This window comes from Notolepis coatsorum (assembly GCF_963971535.1).
Source record: "Notolepis coatsorum genome assembly, chromosome: 18".
In the NCBI taxonomy this organism is placed as follows: domain Eukaryota; kingdom Metazoa; phylum Chordata; class Actinopteri; order Aulopiformes; family Paralepididae; genus Notolepis; species Notolepis coatsorum.
The window spans coordinates 94,349,344-94,371,843 of NC_140182.1; the positions used below are offsets into that span (position 1 = coordinate 94,349,344).

General features: G+C 42.7%; 1 protein-coding gene across 2 annotated transcripts in view; it reads right to left on the reverse strand.

Annotated features, from left to right (window-relative positions):
* pde3a (phosphodiesterase 3A, cGMP-inhibited) overlaps positions 1–22,500 on the reverse strand; it is a 242,969-nt gene that overhangs the window by 76,746 nt on the left and 143,723 nt on the right. For both annotated transcript variants that reach the window (XM_084335423.1, XM_084335424.1), the window contains exon 3: positions 6,031–6,291. In XM_084335423.1, coding sequence (XP_084191549.1) covers positions 6,031–6,291 — 261 coding nt within the window. The remainder of the gene's footprint in view (positions 1–6,030; positions 6,292–22,500) is intronic.

Genomic DNA, 22,500 nt, shown 5'->3' on the forward strand with positions numbered 1-22,500 from the left:
AGAAAATGCTCACTGAGCTCATTCACCACCTTATTGAGATCATGTGTAAAATATATCTAAGCAAATGAATAAAGGGAAGATGATTAAACAGAAGGATTTGTAGATACAGTAATTAATGATAATCGATTTTAATTATAAATTCATATTTGACCTTGAACTTGACCTTGACCTTATTATGGACAAATCATACATCTATGGATAGGGAAAATGCTCCTCTTTCCAATGGCAGGGTTGAATCTGGATTTAGTCATTTCCTTGCGTTTTTTATGATAATTGTTAAATAAAAAATTTATTTTCAGATAGTGGTTGAAGAAGTGCGTCTTTAGTCGATGGCGAAAGATTGGACGGGTTTCGGCTGTCCTAACTGGGGTGGGTAGTTCATTCCACCATTGTGGGGCAAGGACTGAGAAAAGGCAGGTTCTCCTTGATGACCCTCCCGGAGCTCGGATAGGAATGGGTCTGAGACGGCCAGAAGATGCAGAGCGTAGGGGTCTTGAGGGTGTGTAGTTAGAGACCATTGACCGGAGGTAGGCGGGAGCGGTTCCCTTTGCCGCACGGTATGCCAGGTCGAGGGCCTTGAAGCGGATTCGTGCAGCAATGGGGAGCCAGTGCAGGTCCCTAAGGAGTGGGGTGACATGGGCCGACTTCGGTAGGTTTGAGATCAGGCAGGCCGCTGCGTTCTGAATGAGTTGAAGAGGCTTGGTGGCAGTGGCTCCTCTCCTCGCCTCTCCACTCCTCTCCTCCTCTCCTCGCCTCTCCTCTCCTCTCCTCTCCTCTCCTCTCCTCTCCTCTCCTCTCCTCTCCTCTCCTCTCCTCTCCGCTAGGCAGGCGCAGTTTGTCTCAGCTACTTTCACCAAGTTCCCTGTCCTGTCAGACAATCTAAAAATACCCCCATCAGCCGGGTGATTGGCCTGACGGCGTAGCAACCGTGGACCCCACACTGTGGGACAGAGCTGGGAGAAGCATATTTCTGAGACGATAGTGCAGATAAATCATCCGCAGAAAGGACTGGTGTGGTGGAGACAAACTCTCATTGTTGTCCCCCTCGTTATACTCTAAAGATGTGGTCACATTCACATTGACCTCATCTCTCTCTGTCTCTCTCTCTCTCTCTCTCTCTCTCTCTCTCTCTCTCTCTCTCTCTCTCTCTCTCTCTCTCTCTCTCTCTCTCTCACACACACACACACACACACACACACACACACACACACACACACACACACACACACACACACACACACACACACACACACACACACACACACACACACACACACACACACACACACACACACACACACACACACACACACACACACACACACACACACGCACACACAGTCTGCCACTCCACATCTGTCATGTTGACACAGCTGTGGCTATGAAAGGGAGAGCAGCGCTCCTAGCAGCAGACATGTGCTCTATTTTTCTTCACTTAACTCTATGAAAATATAGTCCTTTATTCCATGTTAAAAGCCTGAGAGTAAGGAAGCACTCATTAGCTGAAACATGGGCTAAAACATGAACGTGTGTGTATGTGTGTGTGTGTGTGTGTGTGTGTGTGTGTGTGTGTGTTACATTATGCGTGTAAACCAATAGGTCTTTCAGAATTTGTATGGTTTAGAATACCCATTTGTCCTCCATGCTGGAAGAAACAATGTTTGCTATGTGCAAAACAATGGTTGCTACTGTATGTGTGTTTATATATGAGAAATCAACAAAATCAACAAGAATGTAATAATTTGGGGTATGATATAACTGGATCTTATAACTTATAACTGGAAACAAGTCACAGTAGTGTTGTTCTTTTCCAGTGTTTTACCTACTCTACCACTGCACAGAAATGTGACATTTTCTTTTGCCAGTATGGCAGCCATACTGGAAGAAAGAGCACTACCCAGACATTCTGTGTAAAAGGCCTCTATTAGACACAATATGTTGGGTGACATCAATATTTGAGGAAGTGGTTTAACCATGGTTAACCCTTTCACTACCACACTACAGAAGGTTAACCCTTTCACTACCAGTAGTGAAATGGTTAACCGTCTGTAGTGTGGTAGTGAAAGGGTTAACACTTTGTCATGTGGCCTTTGTCATGTTGCAGTGAAAGGGTTAACCCTTGGGTAGTGTGGTAGTGAAAGGGTTAAAGAAAGAAATCACTTTAGACCACTTCCACCAGTCGTGAATCGGGATGTTTGGGGCGAGTGGTAAATTTTTTTTTATCCACTTTTTCTCCTCTTTTTCAATTTTTCTCCCATCCCAATTCCACTGTGCCAATTCTCCCCTCCCCTGTCTTGAACGTTGCTCGCGTATGCCCCCCGCAGGCCCGTTGTAGGGAGGATAGAAGCCTTGCATCACGTGTCCCCTCCGGTACACGAGGAGGCAGCCTGTCACATCTTTTCACCTGCCAGCGCGGACTCTCATTGGCGAGGTGTAACGTGTGGGAGGCTCACACTACCCTCACCATTTCCTGTCTCTGCTGTGCAGGCGTACCCCAACCGACCTTTAGGAGTCGCTGTCCACAACGTCCAGATTACCACCCATCGACTTCCACCCGCCAACTATGCCAATTGAGTTAGTATGACGGCTGGCCAAAGCCGGAGGCAACGCCGACAGCCGGAGCCGAACCCGGTGTCTCTTGCGTTGGTGACAAACGCAATGTCCGCTGCGCCACCCAGCCGCCCGACGAGCCATACCTTTTATTACTTTATACTTTTATACCATTCATCTATACCTTCCCACTGAACGACAATACTGTCACCACAGTTGTTGAGATAAGAGACTCTGTATGGGATTGTTAGTAACTGTCCAACTATACATATGACTGTTTACACTAGTAACTGTTTACCTGTGTAGACAATTGTCTCCATCAGTGATTGCCTTGGTGCATATATATCTGTCCCCACTGGAGGGCGCTCTGGCCGTAGCCACTCAAGTATTTTACCTTAGGGCAACTATAAAAGAGGTGGTGCCCGCCCCTATCGTTCTCTCCTCCAACGTCTCTCAAAGAGAGAAGAGTGTTGTACAACTACTGCTTACAGATACAGCACTCAAAACTCAAACCTCTCATGCCTCTCTACCACTCTCTACCACTCCTCTATTGTTCTTGACCGGGCCAGATTTCACACCTCCACTTCCTCCCACAGGCTGGGCAGATTTTCATCTTAAATTTTTATTCGTCCCAAATGTCCCAGCCCCATCAGATTTCTTAGCTTTTTTCACTGTTTACTTATCATGCATTGCAACACTAATATATGGTCAGTACCCCAAGTCAGACTGCCCATATAAAAATTATTTTGGGGGTCTGAGGGCAGTAGCCCCCGACCCCCTCCCTGGGGAAGCACTTAAGTTAACTACCCTCCCTTTGTTCCCCCAGCCAACACCCCCGGAAAATTAACACCTGAGTAGACTTAAGTGGCACACAAGCAGCAACAAGCAGCAGACAAGCAGCAGAATTGGTTTGATTTTTGAGCGCTGCGTCTGTATGTGTGAATAAAAGAAGCCACGCCAGTTCAGGCACAAGATAGAAACCATGGCCCTCATTCATCAACGTGTTCTACGCACAGATCTGTGCTTACCCTGTGCGTACGATCATTTCTAAGCAAAGAGTGGGATTCATCAATTTCAACTTGAACTTGACTCCGTGCTTACGTCTACGCACAGGTCAGAGCACACTTACCTGACGCCCAGTGGTAGAACATCGTTACTACGCATAAGCACTCCTCAGTTCTGCATTAGTTTCAAGGCGGAAATAAGCTTCCGTGCATTAGTGTTCAACTTCTGTATGACCCGTAATTCATTATAGTTCATTGTAAAATAGCGACAGTAGTGTAATTATAACGGGCTCACACGCGAACAAGAGGTTGGCCTGCTTGTTTGGCACGGGGGGGCAGACGCAAAACACCAACCTCCAAACGCGATTAGATATTGTTTCAAATAAAAAGCAAATTATTTTGTGTGTCATGTTTCCAAATAAGATTGGTCACGAAATGCTTTCTACTTCAATTTGTTGGTTAGAATAGATGACCTCCGTTGAAACTTCACTGAGACTAACAGTCTATTTGTGAGCTCCCGCACAGATGTGATGATAATAATAATAACAATAATAATAATAGCTTCATTTTATATAGCGCCTTTCAAGAGACCCAAGGTCGCTTTACATAGATAGGGGGGGGGGAATAACAAAGTAACAAACATAGTGGACAGACACACAACATATATATATGATGATGGAATTCATTCAAGATCCTCTCCACCCTCGGGTCTTTAATTGCCACCGGCACGGTCCATCGTGATATTGGAGATGGATCGAGCAATAGACTGTTACTGTAGCTGTCAAAGCTCCATCACAAATGCAGTTATGTGAATAGAAAGGGATTCCACTCAGTCAATGTTGCGATGCGCATTTGCCTGATACATGTTATTGCTGGATGCCGGGAGGAAGGCGATGCTGAATGTTTTCAATTCATTAAATAAAACGGATACTTTTTGCAAGGGTTTACTGACTGTCATACAAATAATCAACCAACTACATACTGTAACTTTTCAGTGCACGTTCTTATTTACATTGTGACAACAGCCTTGTGAGTTCCCGCAGTGACCCGCACACAGACATGATGGAATTCAAGTTCATGTTTGTATTGATCACATATAGGCAGGCTACACATGGCGTATCTGCTACATCATACATGGCAGTAAGATTCATTGTTCTTGTATATGCTCTCGTATTATTGTTTATGTAGGCTACCCAATACTGACATCAAAATAGATTGTAGTATGCCTCTAGAAATCATATGCAGCAGGTAGAAAATTGACGGGAGATCCATCGCGATTTGGAATAAAATTGAGGAGAACTTTAATCCCTGGGTATTAATCAAACAACACGGGAAAAGGCAGTCATATTCCAGCGCGGTCTTTATTAGCCGACAACAAAATAGATGCCTCTAAAAATCATATAGCCAATCGAACACAACTAATAAAGGCATTCATATTACAGCACGGTTATAATGACACACAACCAACGCCAAACAGTGGTCAACGAACGGTCTTTATTAGTATTTTGAGCTGTCCAGGCAGAATTGCACCAATGGTCTTAGGGAGCCGTTGATATCTGACATCACCGTTTACAAGTCCGCCTTTTATTTATCCCATAATACGCGATAGTGTCTTCTTGGTTCGACAGCAGTGAACAATCTCCGTGGAGTTTCTCAGAGTTCCGCTCGGGTCAGTCCATTATTTCACATCCCATGGGGGGTGTTTCCTCACTTTCATGACCATATATGGATAATCATGCACGAGCATTGACGGTAGAACAAAGTGGTATTCATCAACACGGAGGAGCATAGAGCCTGCGTACGCACGTGTGATGAATCCCGACTTCCCTGTGCGTACACTGGTTCTACATTCCGTGCTTACGTGTGGAAATAGAACATGTTCTACGCACACATTGATGAATGAGGGCCCATGCCTCTTGACCACATTATTGCCTCCTTGAAGTGAGTTCTGTTAACAACAGTGATCACCATTCCAGATCACCCTTACGAAAGAGTAGCCGGTGAATTTCCATACTTTTTTGGACACTATGATGATGGTAGTGACCAAATGATTATGCAAATACCAAATTGTTTAAATTAGATTATACCAAGGTTATAATTTAAGTACAAAAGTGGTACAGTGGCGATAAATCTAAAAAATGATTACCAACAGCTGGTGTCATGGTGATTACCATGGTACTTTTTAGTAAAAGGCAGTCTAGGTGACCTTACCTTGGGTATCGAGGTCTTCTCCCCTCTGTCAGGCCCAGTCTAGGTGACCTTACCTTGGGTATCGAGGTCTTCTCCCCTCTGTCAGGCCCAGTCTAGGTGACCTTACCTTGGGTATCGAGGTCTTCTCCCCTCTGTCAGGCCCAGTCTAGGTGACCTTACCTTGGGTATCGAGGTCTTCTCCCCTCTGTCAGGCCCAGTCTAGGTGACCTTACCTTGGGTATCGAGGTCTTCTCCCCTCTGTCAGGCCCAGTCTAGGTGACCTTACCTTGGGTATCGAGGTCTTCTCCCCTCTGTCAGGCCCGTCCTCTGAGTCGGAACAGGTGTAGGGATCGCTGAGGGTGAGCAGGGGAGCAAGGCGTGGCCGGTGCAACGGCTGAAAGGTGAGCTGGGTGGTGAGCAGGTTGCTGACGGCCCTCAGGGAGGTGCAGGTGTTCGGGGGAAGAGAGGGGTCGGCCAGCAGGTCTGTGATCAGCCCGTGGGCCTCACCCATCACCGCAATGTCCACCGTGACGCTGGTTCCTGACGACTGAAAGGGCGGGCAGGGAGACAGACACAAAGAGAGAGAGAGGAGAAATCAATGACAATGCTAATGTGGCTAATGTGGGCTGATGCTAATTGATGGATTGGCTCTGAAAGGGTGTGTGTGTGTGTGTGTGTGTGTGTGTGTGTGTGTGTGTGTGTGTGTGTGTGTGTGTGTGTGTGTGTGTGTGTGTGTGTGTGTGTGTGTGTGTGTGTGTGTGTGTGTGTGTGTGTGTGTGTGTGTGTGTGTGTGTGTGTGTGTGTGTGTGTGTGTGTGTGTGTGTGTGTGTGTGTGTGTGTGCGCGTGTGTGTGTGTGTGGCTGCTGGGTGGCTGGGGTGATGAGCAGGAGCATTATGTCGGTGGCTCCCTTGTGAGGGGATAAAGTGGTTACCGTGACATTGACGTCACTCATGTGGCTCTCTCTCTCTCTCTCTCTCTCTCTCTCTCTCTCTCTCTCTCGCTCTAGGAGTGGACGAAAGTTCCTTTCCTCCTGTGTCTTTGATCAAAGACAAACAGCCCATCTCTCTTTCTCTCTCTCTCGCTCATTCTCTCTTTTTCTCTCTCACTCATTTCCCCTATTGTCTGCTCATCCTCTTATCTGGCCAGACTTCAACGGTGACAACTGTCGTCTTAATAAAAAAAAGCCAACTGATTGATTTGAAACTGTTGTGGGCTGCCTGCAAGAAATAGGTTGGTAATAATTGCACAGAAGCTAAATTAGGATTTGTCCAGAGCTTTTGCCCCCGTGTGAATACAGAGTGTCTTACTTGAGGACAATAACAACATATGGTAGCAATAACCAAATCATACTGCAGAAGTTTTCTCACCCCGGGGGGAAAAACCCAACATGGCAGGCACAAAATGAAACAAATTATACCCCCCAAAACAATATGAGAAAACAAACGAAACAATAGGCAGCTTATTATGGGATGCTATTTTAAGAGTCATGCTGCTGACCCAGGCGGGCTCAGCTTTGTTAAGTAGGGTGGCAAAAACAAAGTCAGTTCACACACACACACACACGCACGCACGCACGCACGCACGCACGCACGCACGCACGCACGCACGCACGCACGCACGCACGCACGCACGCACGCACACACACACACACACACACAAGCACACACACATACACATACACACTCGCGCACCAGAAGTGTTATTCTATACCTATGGTCATGACGATTATCTTCTAAATGTAATCCATGAACTGTTCAATAAGGTGATGTCTGGGCCCCAGACTAACCTTACTGTTGCTACCTGGTACCAACTAAACATGTTTGTAGCACCTGCCACCCTGTGTCCTCTTCAAATGGACTGACAGTGCTCTTTCCCATTTCATATATATATTCTATGGAAATAGACCGATAGCGCTATTAGAATGCCGTCAATACTAATGGAATAGTCTATTTCATTAGCACGCCACAATATTCCGTTTCAGATTTTCTCAATGTGCCGTTTTGCAATGGTCCCTTGGCATCCAGAAGTCCGTTTCTAGTGCTCTGCCATCCGCGGGAGAAATCTGCCCATGCATATTTCATGCTTCATTGTGTTATTGTGCTTTACGATCGAGTGCTTTCATGATGTAACTTTGTGGTCGAATCGGCAAGCTTTGTTTCCACTGTAACTCTGTGGCCATACAGAGAACAGAACACACAATACAAGACTCTCCTGTCTTTTCAATATCTCATCCCCTGAGCTACGAGCCATTCCTGTGGAAAAGAGTCGTCCTTTTTCATGAAATCACCGGCTAACTGGTTTAAATTGTCCCCCTTGTCACACATTTGAGACTATTGTCTGGGGCACAGAATGGTCTGAATGATTCTTTTGAAAAATATATAATAATATATATAATCTTTATTCACACCATCTAAAACAAATGGTTGCAAAAGGCGTCGAAATGGTCGCAGTCTGGAGCCCTGGCTGATCCACTAAAATGTCCATTGATTATCAAATGCAATGGGTAGTTTATACCAATTTACAGACTGCATTGAATTGGAACAATGTTCTTATAAACATCTACAACCATAATAAAACATGACTACGTGTGTAAAATGATGTCTCTATACTATCATTTCAACCTGTCTTTTCACATGTTTTTTCCCCCTGTAACTCCCCTTTACAGGCTAAAGTTCAGAGAGCAACACAACATTAGGAGGAGTAGGAGAGGTACATTATGGCAGTAGAAATCACTGGGTACCAGCCTTTTAAACATTTGGACGAGGCAAGGGTCACACATTAAGCTGCAAACACATTGCGCCCAGCTGGGCAACGCTTGACACTAAACTAACTGGCTCATTAGCACTGTCTCAGCTCAGAATCTGACCTTTGACGCTCTCACCCCCCTTGACCTGACCCCACAGACGGCCAACAGGCCCACGGGTCCATTTGAGACCGGCTGGCCCGCAGCTTTTGAAGACACCATCTAGTGTGAGAGGACCCTTGTTTTCACGAGCAGGGAAAAGTGAAAAGTTCACAGCCCCTCTCTTAATTGCTCGGCCGGGGCAATCTAACAACCACACAACTCAACACAGGTCAGTCCTGACTGCCAGCGCATTTATCTAACAACCACGCAACTCAACACAGGTCAGTCCCTGCTGCCAGCGCATTTATCTAACAACCACGCAACTCAACACAGGTCAGTCCCTGCTGCCAGCGCATTTATCTAACAACCACGCAACTCAACACAGGTCAGTCCCTGCTGCCAGCGCATTTATCTAACAACCACACAACTCAACACAGGTCAGTCCCTGATGCCAGTGCATTTATCTAACAACCACACAACTCAACACAGGTCAGTCCCTGCTGCCAGCGCATTTATCTAACAACCACACAACTCAACACAGGTCAGTCCCTGATGCCAGTGCATTTATCTAACAACCACGCAACTCAACACAGGTCAGTCCCTGATGCCAGTGCATTTATCTAACAACCACGCAACTCAACACAGGTCAGTCCCTGCTGCCAGTGCATTTATCTAACAACCACGCAACTCAACACAGGTCAGTCCCTGCTGCCAGCGCATTTATCTAATAAACACATAAGAGTTTCCCGTTCCCCCCCCCCAAAAGAATGTTATCTGATTGCTCGACCCCGAAGTCGCCCATTCACTCTGACACCAGCTGCCAAGACACCCAGAATTATTCTATTTACATTGGCTAAGTGGCGAGGGGTCGACCCCGCAGCCTTAACAACACGTGTGTGAACGCCTTTCATTCGCCTCTCTGCCTGTGGGAACAGCAAGGGGGTTTTTGCGTTTTCTTTTCCCTTGTCACATCAGATCAGTGGTCACCGGGGTTGAAACTTTTTTTTTTTAATGCTTGAAGAATACAAAAGGTGTGTGTTCACTGGGTGTGAGGGTATTCCTTCACACACGATCCACATTGGTGCCATAGACTTATCGATGGATCTGACGCCAAAAGTGCACAGGCTTCAAACTAATCACTTAAAGAAGGGGGTCTGGGGGTCTAGACAGATTTATATCCTCTCCTCCTCTCCTCCTTTCCTCTCTCTCTCTCTCTCTCTCTCTCTCCGTTTGTCTCCCAACCTAGTTGTAGGGACCCCAAGTGGGTCCACTAATATGAAACAGGGGTCCCCTGAAGAATGTCTTAGGTAATCGATGTTGACATGAAAACTACAGCCAACAGCTTTTTGCCCATAAACTACTAAGTCATGCAGCTTGTCTACAAACAGATGGGTTTTTCTGCACTCTATTACAGGGTAAACATCAGTAGCCTACTGTAGGGAAAACAAATCTTCATGTGATTTTAAACGTCACACGAATTTTCCAACCCAAATTATGGAGAAAACCTTGCATGGCAGCTCACTTCACGAGATCACGAGATCAGGAGATCAAGTTCAAGTTTCAAGTTTGTTTATTAAATATCACAATAAAATACACATACAAATGCCTGGTTCTGTATGAGCCCCTGAGTGTGCTTCATACAGTAAAAAAAAAAGTAAGTAAGAAAGTAAGTAAAAAAATAAGTAAGTAAAGAGGAATGTACAATATGCAGTACAATATACAATCTAAAGTAGTAAAAATGAGTAGGCACAATGCAGAAAATGAGGTACAAAACTTTGAGGTAAGGTGCAATTGCAAATGAGGTATGAATGTAGTGCAAATCTCTATAATAATAGATAAATATAATTTAGTGTTAAAGTGTCTAAAGTGAGTGTTAAGGTGAGTGTTTGTTTAAAAGTGAGTGTGTGCATGTGGATGTGTGTGCAATGCGTGTAGATCAGGGGTGGGCAATTATTTTTCCCAGGGGGCCGAATGAGCAACTGAAAATATGTTGGGGGGCCGGGCCAAAATTCCAAACTCAATTATGCATAATATACATTTTATTTCTATATAAAAAGCAGTAAATGGCATTGTTTTGACCCCTGGTAAGAGTGTATGTTATTATTTGGCAATTAAAATGTGAGGTTAGCTTTCAAAAATATCATTTATTCAAATAGAATTTATTTCCAAAATGATAAACAAAATGTGAAACATTAATAACAAATAGGGATGCCCCGATCGATCGGCCATCGATCGTTATCGGCCGATAATCAGTATAAATATGCGATCGGGGAATTCCGATAATGAGTCATATTCGCCGATCGCGGAAACTGATCAAGTGGATATCTCACTCGCTTGTCTCAGACGCAGAGGACCTGCAAACTGCTCCTCCTCCCTAGCCCCGCCCGTACCCGTGTAGAGTTTGTAAACACGCTGAGTCTAGATAGTGCATTCGACCTGAGCTAACGTTAGCTACCTAGCTATCGTTACTGTTTTATTTTCGCCGATCGTCAAAACAGATCTCACTCGCTGAGTTCTGTCTCAGACACCGGGAGCTGCACACAGTGCTGCGCGTCTGCTCCTCCTCCAGCTCCTCCCGCACGCATGTAAACACGGGTCTAGTCTAGTGGGACGGGACCTCCATGAGCTAACGTTAGCTACCGCTACAAAATGACCCAGTCAACTATTCACTTTTAGTTTAATACATGATGAGGCATTGTCTAACTGAACGGTATCTAGCCGGCTAGCTACTGATAGCTCCTGATATCAACAAATGCTCCAGCAATAGTCTAGTTATCTAGTACTAGTGTATGATACCTCTGTTAGCTCACGTTAGCTTAGCTCACTGTTCAAAACGAAATGTCCCATTCAACTAAATAGTTCACTGAGGCGTTGTCTTAACGTTATATTTCCGGCTAGCAGTAGCTACAGACAGCTCCTGATATCAATGTCTTATAACACTCATTCGATGCATATTCGAAGCCCGGCTTGCGTCGCAGTCATTAACGGGGATAGCTGAGGGAGTAGGGTATATCTGCAGAGCCTAGGGTAAATCTGCAGAGCCGAATGTGATTTGATCAAAGCAGAGTATGTACACACAGACAGTGGAGATAGCGAGCATTTTGACTTGTTGCGTGGTGGCGATGTCTCGCAGATAATACAAGTACAAGTCTAATTATATAATATATATATTTTATAAAAAAAATAAATAAAAAATTTATATAAAATAACTTTTAATTTCTTTTTAATCAAAAACGATCGGTATCGGATCGGTATCGGCCGATATGGCTCACGACGATCGGTGATCGGTATCGGTGGCAAAAAACGTGATCGGGGCATCCCTAATAACAAAGGGCATTTTGAGTTTCATATACTATTGAAACAAGGATTTTCTTAGCTTTCTAAAGACATCACATCATCTTATAGAAAAAAAACAAGACATGTCACTGAACTGTGTAAAGAAAAGTGTCCCAGTTTTGTAGCCTTTTTTTTTTACTTTACATGCCTATATTAAACATTTAATGTTTTCAGAACTGTGCAAAAAAAGAAAAAAAATATCAAGTGTCCCATTTCACTTGTTATATTTCCACATTTTAGTGTTCTTCAGTTATTATTTTTTTCATTCAGTGTGAGAAATCCAGTCTCTGTTGAGCTTTAACAAGTCCATCAAAGTCAGGTTGCATGTCTGAGGTGGAGATGCAAAGCACAGCTGCCAGATGTTCATCAGTGAGAGAGGATCTGTACCTGGACTTGGTAAACGTCATGACTGAGAATGTCTGTTCACATATGTAGGTGGATCCAAAGAGAACCAACATCTTCTGAGCATGTCTCCTAAGCGTATATTGTGCGTGTGAACGTTGACATGAAAAGAAAAAAGTAAAAAAAAAAAAAAAAAAAAAAAATTATTTTATTTTTATTTTATTTTTTATTATCATGTAATATTTTGCGGGCCGGTCAGAATCATCCCGCGGTCCGGCGGGCCCGTACAATGCCCAGGTCTGGTGTAGATGATGGGTTGTTACATGGAGTCATTGAGCATCCTGATGGCCTGGGGATAAAAGCTCCTTCCAGTGGCGTCGTTAGCCCTGGGCTTCCGGGGCTTTAGCCCCGGATGTTTTTCTCCTAGCCCCGGATCCAAAAAAAAAAAAAAAAAAAAATGTTAAATTTTTTTTTTTTTTTTACTTTTTAACTTTTTTTTTTTTTTATGTCAGCATTCCCATTGTCTGTGCTGAATGTTTGTTAGTGTTTGGTATTTTTTGTTGGTTTTTAGTACTTTTAAACATCCATTTTTAGTAAGTAGTTTTCATTTGATCCTATAATTTTTTCATTCACCGATTTGTGGAATTTTTTTTTGTGTCCTGAAAGGCGCCTTATAAATCAAATACATTATTATTATTATTATTATTATTATTATTATTATTATTATTATTATTATTATTATTATTATTATTATTATTATTATTATTATTATTATTATTATTATTATTATTATTATTATTATTATTATTATTATTATTATTATCATCATCCAGGAGGGAAAAGTATTGTAAGTAAGTAAGTAGTATGTTCCTCAATCCAAAGGCCATTACATATGGCCTTTGTCCTGTCATACATGTCCACTGCCATCTCTGAGGTGCGATAACCTTTGAGTGTGTCCTGCACTGTGCTTTTAAATAGTACAGATATTGAAGATGTGCACTTTAATGCAGCAGCACCTGGAGCCATCCATACCCATGTCCAGTGTCCTATAATAAGCTTTAATCGAACCCTGGTTCATTTCCTCAGATAGTCCGGTTGGTTTGGGGTGGTGTGAAAGCTCATTCACTCTTGCAAGTGAACCCTGCTGCGGTTCATTTGAGATGTGAATGCAAAGCGGACCAAAGGCAGGAAAAGACCCAAAAATCAAATCTTTTTTTTATGAGAAGACTGAAACATATGTATATAATGAAACACACATTACAGTTTTTTTCGATTGCCTAAGCATGATTTTGAAAACGGGGCCCGGTGTTTCAAAACACACAATTAGCACAACCACACACACAATTATCAGAACACATCAGATCCTTTGCTAAATTAAACACTTGTCAAAACCATACACCAATTTATAAAAAACTACATTTTGTTACCATATGAAACACACGTTTCATATGACTTCATTCTGTTTGAACCAGTTACACACACTGCTGTGCTTAACCTAAAACACATTTAGCAATTCTACTTCTCAGTGATTAGAGTACTGTAAGTGAAGTACGCAGAGAATGTGCAAATATACAATACATTTACCAAACACTACACAAGACCAATGCTGTGATGAAAATATAATTTATTTATCTACATATACCCAAATCAATGATGCAGACTGATGAAAAAAATTACATTTTCTCTCCATATACTCAAATCAATGATGCAGACTGATGAAAATATAAATGGTCTCTCCATATAACCAAATCAGTCAACATTTCAACATGGAGAATCACAACAATACATGTCCCAGTTTTCATGCTACTATGTGCATAACACTGTAAGCTCAGCAAATATCAGACAAACATAAAATACTGTATCCAGTACAGGTTAAAATTACAGTAAACATTTTTTTTTTGAAAAAATGTAAACAGAAAATACTAGACATTATCTCCTTGCCTAGCTGGATCTGGCAAGATAATTTTTTGTTGTGATTCTCCATGTTGACTGATTTGGGAAAATGGGAGAAAATGTATATTTTCATCAGTCTGCATTGGTTGTCTTGTGTAGTGTTTGGTGGATGTATTGTATATTTTCACGTTCTCTGTGTACAGTACTTCACTCTCCTTCCATTTTGGTTGAAGACAGGTGAACTCACCTGCTGCATTTTTATAGTGCTTAAACCTGATTGGTGTATCTACAATTAAGCAATGGTGTGTTTGTGCATCTGATGGCTGTGTTTAACCTATTGGCTCATATGTGTGGTAATTTGACATTCTGTGTCTAATGTAATGCAAGTGTGTTAATGTTTTGCAAATCACTGTGTATTGTTTTGCAAAAAGTGAGGCTGACATTGTAGGGGTGCAAATCTGGGCCTATATTTTGCTCCTTGAGTGTAAGGTTTTGATAATTGTGTAATACTTTTGATTTGAGTGTTTATGCAATTGAAGAAAACTGTAAAGACTAGAGATGAATATATATATATATTTGTACTCCTGTTGGGACTTCTTGGACCAGATCAATGTTTTATCTGGCTAAATAAAGGTTAAATAAATAAATAAGAAACTGATGATTTGGTCCTGTTAACTTTGAATTTTCTATGGGGACTGCCCAGATCCCTCACATGGACCTGGACCTCACTTTGAGAACCTCTAGTGATTCTAGTTATTCAGTATTCATCTCTAATTACTCTAAAATCGCGTATTTCTGTGTTAAAAAAAAAAAAAAAAAAAAAAGTGGGGGGGTGGCCACCCCCTCAACCCCCCCGGGCTGAAGCCCCCAATGTTTTCTAACCCTAAAAACGCCCCTGCTTCTGAGTCTCTCTGTACTGGCCATGAGACTCCGGTAGCACTTGCCTGACCGCAGCAGTTCAAAGAGGCAGTTGTTTGGGTGACTAGAGTCTTTGGTTATTCTCTTAGCCTTGGCTTGTTGTAAATATCCTGGAGAGTGGGAAGTCCACCTCCAATTGTGCGTTCGGGTGAATGTGCCACTCTCTGTAGTCTGCTGCGATCGTGTGCGGTGCTATTGCCAAACCAGGAGGTGATGTTACCAGTCAGGATGCTCTCTATTGCGCATGTGTAGAACACATTGAGTGCCACGCCCCTTACGGGAAGTGACCCCTTCCTTGCCGTCCATTAACCCCATGTAAACGTAGTTGTAGTTTGTAGAGCTAAACCTACATTTTATAGTATAGCTATGGGTCTAATAACGCCGCCGAGTCTCAGTGAGTTGCTTCTGGTCAACGTGCAAAAAACAGATTTTTTTTTTTTTTTTTCATCTGTACATTTCCGTTTTATACCATTTTGAATATGAATATAGTTTGGTTGCTTCTGAGTAATTCCAGGGATAAGACGCTAAAACAGCGTTTTTGTGTAATTCAATAAACACATTGTAATTTTTCGCCTGATTATCGATCTTCCTGAAATCAACGCTAGACCATCATTATTTTTTTTAAACTTTGACCAGTCACCTGGTTCTTTTAGCGTTTATCGCTTTTTCTTCGCATTCATACTTGGTCAAGTTCGACCGACAGAAGCAGGCTGAAAGGGTTCAGATGGGGGGAAAGACACTCTGGGAAAGGCACGGCTGCCGTCCGGGATTCGAACGCGCTCAGCCCCAGATCCGCGCGAGCGCGGTTGTCCACGGCGCTGAAATAGCACTCGCGGTACGTGGTGAGCTACTGGAGCTCCCCTAGACCATCATTATTATCCTTCCTCGTGCATGCAAGCAATGTGATTTAGACCGGCGCCCCCCCCCCCCCCCCCCCCTCCTGCAACCCAACGGCAAACAGCCATACACATAAAACACAGATAGCGTCAATCGCGGTAGAAATAAATATCAGATCAACGCAAGCTTTCATATGTAATGTCCTTACCGGTCTCTGATGTAATGCAAATAAAATAATCCAATTATCTCATCGCCATTCCAGTTATCCACAGCGATCCTGTCTCCGACGTTGTTGGGCATTGCACTTCAACGGGCGGGCGGGATCAGTAGTCCAAACCATCCCTACAAGCGTGTGTTTTGCCGGAGTGTTTAGGACCCGCCCCCACGCCGCAGCTTGGTAGAGAAAAGAAACGAACCCGTTTCTAACGGGGTGCAATAATGGCCGAAGGTGTTAGAGGGCGTATAAGACCGTCTGCCAGCTCAGACACACTCAGAACAGTATGCACAAAGTGCCCCGCTGAATTATGAATGGCAATAGTGAATAAAATAAATACCGTGAGAAAAACGTAGATCTAGGTTTCCGGCACTCAACGATCGGGCGACAGAAACGTAGTTCTACGTTTTCGGCAACCAAATGGTTAAGGATCGTCTGACTCACTTTGAACTTCCTTAGGCGCCTAAGGAAGTAGAGGCGTTGTCGTGCCTTCTTCACTAAACTGTCAATGTGTGTGGTCCATGTCAAGTCCTCGGATATGTGGACTCCGAGGTACTTAAAACTGTTCACTCTCTCGACCGGTGCCCCTCGTCGATACTGAGGGGGCTGTAGTCCCTGGCCCCCGACCTCCTAAAGTCCACAATAATCTCTTTAGTTTTGCTGACATTCAGGGAGAGGCTGTTCTCCTGGCACCACAGCGCCAGGTTCTCTACCTCTCCCAGGTAGGCCCTCTCGTCGTTTGCAGAGATCAGGCCCAAACTTGATAATTATGTTCCATCATACGTGAATCCATCTTGTCAGGCTTCAAGTTATGTACGTGTGCCTGAACCAATTGGCATCATGTGAGGAACTACTGGCAGCTATGGGCAAAGGTATTCTATTATTTTTCTCAAGTGCCCTATTCCAAACAGTTTCAATGGACAACTTTCCAGATGATTCTGAGATACTCTATTCTCTACCCTCCTCTACACTGTATGGTGCAGGTAGGGGTGGGCAATATGGCCAAAATATCACATCACAATATTTCTACATATATTCACGATTCGATTCACAATATGTATCACAATCTTTTTCAATTAGCTTTTCTGTGGCATCATTTCAATCGTTTTTTTTTCTTATTATTTTAAGAAAGTGCCAGGACGCGTGTATCCTTTCCGCAACGGAATTCAGTTTCCGGGTTCCTCTGATTGGCCGCGACCCCCACGTGACCCGCCCCCCTATCCACCGCTCTGCCGCTGCCGTGCACGGCAGAGCGAACGGCCGCAGACTCGCTCGCTTCCTCAATTGCAACGCATGGAAGTATTGACTGAATGAATGAATGAATGAATGAATGAATGAATGAATGAATGAATGAATGAATGAATGAATGAATGAATGAATGAATGAATGAAAACTTTATTTAACAGATTGCAGAATGGGTACAATACAGTACGGCTCAATACACACAAAAAGGGGATGCAGACCTGAGAAAGACGTTTGTCTTGTTTACATCAGGGTCCCCCATTTTCAATTCATATTGAACGACTACGGCGTAACAAATCATTAAAAAAATACGCCGTTAACTGGAATATGTTGTGCCTTTACACATATGTTGGATTATGTAATTGGTTTGTCATGACAAACAAATAAAAAAATCACGATTTACCCGCTGGCTACAACAACACTCAGTGACTGCATGTAGTCAGAGCCAGAGCTCAGCGATGCCGCTCGTGGCAGCACATTCTCGCCGCGGGCTGAGCTCTGGTGTCCGCTGGAGCAAGCCAGAGACAGCCGGCAATGCGATATTTTATTTGTTTGTCATGACAAACCAATTACATAATCCAACATATGTGTAAAGGCACAACATATTCCAGTTAACGGTATCTTTTTTTAATGATTTGTTACGGCGCAATCAATACTTCCATGCATTCGGGACCTCCATGTTTTGGTGGTATTCATCAGACAAATCGGATCCGGGGATTCGGCTCCCATCAGTCGGGCAAGAACTGCGGGTTTTCAGCCTCTCCCCTCTCTCCTGGAGCTTAAGGGGGAGCTTAGTATTCCTGCCTCTGAGGAGGTGGCTACAACATCAACACACAGTGACTACATGCAGTCACTGTGTGTTGTTGTAGCCAGCGGGTAAATCGCGATTTTTTTTGTTTTGTTTGTCATGACAAACCAATTACATAATCCAACATATGTGTAAAGGCACAACATATTCCAGTTAACGGTATATTTTTGTAATGATTTGTTACGGCGTAGTCGTTCTATATGAATTGAAAATGGGGGACCCTGATGTAAACAAGACAAACGTCTTTCTCAGGTCTGCATCCCCTTTTTGTGTGTATTGAGCCGTACTGTATTGTACCCATTCTGCAATCTGTTAAATAAAGTTTTCATTCATTCATTCAGTCAATACTTCCATGCGTATAAATTGAGGAAGCAAGCGAGTCCGCGGCCGCTCGCTCTGCCGCGCACGGCAGCGGCAGAGCGGTGGATAGGGGGGCGGGTCACGTGGGGGTTGCGGCCAATCAGAGGAACCCGGAAACCGAATTCCGTTCCGGAAAGGACCCCCGAAAACCTGAGTATAGTCGGGTTTTCATCGTTATTTCTTTTATTCGATATTTCCATTCATAAAACATCCAGGCAGCCTGTGTTATCACTAGGGATGAGTTTCTTGCGGCCGCTATTGCACTCCATTTGAAACGATGTGGTTTGGTGTGTGGGTCGATCTGCGGCCTGTGGGCGGAGTCTAACTAGTCGGGCAGGCCAAGCGCTTATAACGTATATGCATCGACGAGAATCAAGCAGTCCCGGTTCATGTTCATTGCTGGATTATGTTGGCAACACGATCGACATCAATACTTGGAATGGCGATCAGATAATTGGAATATTCTTTTCGGGACATATCCTAGTCAAGGTAAGGGCTATATGGTATCAATATTGGGTTGATCCAAAAATTCCTTCATTGTGATCGGAGCGTGTGCGTGTAACGTGTTCCGTTGGTGGCGATCAAAGCACAAAAAAGCGACCCCCCCCCCTTTCATGGATTCATGATGAAACATAATACCGACCGATAATCTAAATTTGATTTGAGAACAGTAGCTAGTCCAGGGAAGAAACGATAAGGCTTTTACTAGAATACACGTTGCCGGCCATTACGCAGCCTTTTGGAAATGACACCAGACCGCCCTGAAACTACACTCATATTCATGATGGTATAAAACGGGAATGTATGGATGGAAAAATTATCTGTTTTTTGCATCTTGACCGGAAGAAACTCAATGACAATCGAGTTGACTATATTATTAGATCCATAGCTATAATATATAATATAGCTTTAGTGCTTTAAACACCGCCACGTATTCCCATTTGTTTAAAGCGGTGGCCTTTCAACAGTGACAGTAAACAGCGACCTCTGGTGCTGAAAGTGTTAAAAGTGTTAAACAACAATATTTATGTATTTATTATTATTATTATTATTATTATTATTATTATTATTATTATTATTATTATTATTATTATTATTATTATTATTATTATTATTGTTGTTGTTGTTGTTATTGTTGTTGTTATTATTATTATTATTATTATTATTATTATTATTATTATTATTATTATTATTATTATTATTATTATTATTATTATTATTATTATTATTATTATTATTATTATTATTATTATTATTATTATTATTATTATTATTATTATTATTATTATTATTATTATTATTATTATTATTATTATTATTATTATTATTATTATTATTATTATTATTATTATTATTATTATTATTATTATTATTATTATTATTATTATTATTATTATTATTATTATTATTATTATTAATAATTATCTATTGTAGCAGTTGTCATTTCAAGATAAAGCAATAGTCGATACAACTAGGCTCATCCAAATGATCCATGCCAGGATTTCTTGAAGATTTTACATTTAGCTGCAACCTGTACAACTATTCCAGTCACACATTAAATCCACGCCAGGATTTCACAAAGTTCATTGCTGTTTATGTAGCCAGCCTGATAAAAGTGACAGGAGATAAAGTGCTTGACTCATTTGTAACAGAACACAGGAATACACTTCTCTCACTGTGAAAATAATTATTTTGCGCAACTGTTGGCCTAGTTTAAGTGTTTTTTGTGGATACTGCGGGCTTTGAGGAGACCAAGATGGCATTTTTTTATTAGCAAGCAATCGAAGTTGGCTGCGACAGTGGTTAGCCTTAGCAGCTAGTAGCTACTGGTTGCTATGCTAGGATATGCACGTTAGGTACTATGGCTTGCTCTCTGCATGCTAATGTATAACTTAGCTGACAGTGTCAGACTCATTTAAAAGAAGTTGTACGTAAACGCGAAATCATCTCAAGAAATATGTGCGTACAAATGAAACCACTGAAAATGCTGTAACGCTGCCACAAACTACACTAAAAACAGAGAAGAAGAATGGAGCATGCGCAAAACCCGTGCGATAAACAAACACACGAAGAAGAATGGCGAAAGATACAAACAAGCAATGCTTAGTTTGTTGTTTTAAAGGTCCCATGTCTTATAAATAGCCATTTCCAGTGTTTAGCATTGTTTTCTAATGTGGGGTTGTATCAATGGGGTCTGTGTCTCTAATTCTAATTTTCAGTCCACTTCATATGTCACGAGATCCTCCCCCACTGAACTAAGCCAACCTGAATTTCGCGTACCTGTGACATCCAAGAATTCTCATCTGTATAACTAACGCCCCCTCTATGGTTGTAGCGCACACTCAACCATTCGCTCAACAACGGAGCGAGTGGAAATACTGACACTTCCTCAAACGGGTTGACGTGCTCGGGTGCCGATTCGCTCAACAATTCGCTCAACAACGGAGCAGTCGGAATAATAATATTAGACACAATCGCTCGAGCCGCTCACACAGCGCACACGGAGCGATCTATCCTCTCTCTCTCCCTCTCTCTCTCCACCTGCATTTTACACACAATCGCTCGAGCCACTCACACAGTGCACACGCACGCACAAAGCGATCTATCCTCTCTCTCTCTCCCTCTCTCTCGCTCACTCATTCTCTCTCTCGCTCTCTCTCTCGTATGTATCACGCTGTGTGGCTGACTGTCACTCAAAGCGCTTATGGGCGGAGCCCAGCCCAGAACAGCTTGAAATCTGGAAAAATGCTTCTTTAGCGTACTTGATTAGAAATCCAAAACAATGCATTTTTTTTTAACCTTACAGATGTGTTCAATAGACTCACAGGAATTGTGTAAAATTGCCCAAATAGTGAAAGGAATAGCAAAATACGGGACCTTTAATGTACAAAATAAACGTCTTTCAATAGCTTCTGTGTTTTAGACTTCGCTCTTTTATTTTGTGACCCACCGACCGGAAGTATTATTGTTGTTATCGCTAGCGGAACAACTTGTGTCGTCCGGTTCTGTGCTTTTGAGCTAACGCTAAAGCTAGCTAATATTTGTCTTCCTTTGACTTGTTGAAAATTTCTAGAATACAAATGTTGAGATTGTTGGTGAACAAGCGAATAAGTAAGGGATAATGTATAGCTACGAGGTCATTGTCGCAAAATAATTGACCGACACAGAGTTTAAAATACCGAGCCGCCTCGGCGAGGTGTTTTAAACGTCAGTGAAGGTCAATTATTTTGCGACAATGATCGAGTATAGCTATACATTATCCCGCTTATTACATGGCTAACTTACTAACAATATACCTAATTCATTTTACATCGACTCGCAACACTGGTTCTGGCTGCGTTCTGGCTCCGCCCCCTGTCATCGCCGGCAGCAGAACACCGGCAGTGTCTAATTGCACTGAAACAGTGTGTGTCAGTGGGCTTGATTGCGAACAGCTGCGCACAGCGGTCATTATTGTCCCACAGCGGTCATTATTGTCTGATAATGACCGCTGTCGGGGGGCTATTGACCAATCACAAGCAAGCATTTCGGCGAATGTGAAAACGCCATGTAATAACTGCAGCTATGTTCTATGATGTTTCTTTTTTGTTGGCTGGGTTTGCGCATGCGGGTTAAAGGGAGAGGTGGGCTATTGCGTCATCGTTTCAGGAAAGATGCGTAGGCCTACTGGCTTGTAAAGACGGATACGTAAGGGTGGCATCTTCAGATTTGTTCACTCTGGGACCCGTTTTCAGAAAATAGCGTATTCAGGCTCCCAGAACGCGGTTCCGTGTGGACGAAACATGCATACAATCAAATACTTTGACGGATACACCCTAACTCATCTCAAGTTTCTTCAAGTTTCTTTAATAGTTTCTTTAATAGTTGTCACAGAAGTACAGAATACTTTTATACAAAATGCTTCTTACTGTTACGCTCCAGAGACTGTGCAAGACAAGATAAGTATGAATAAAATAACAT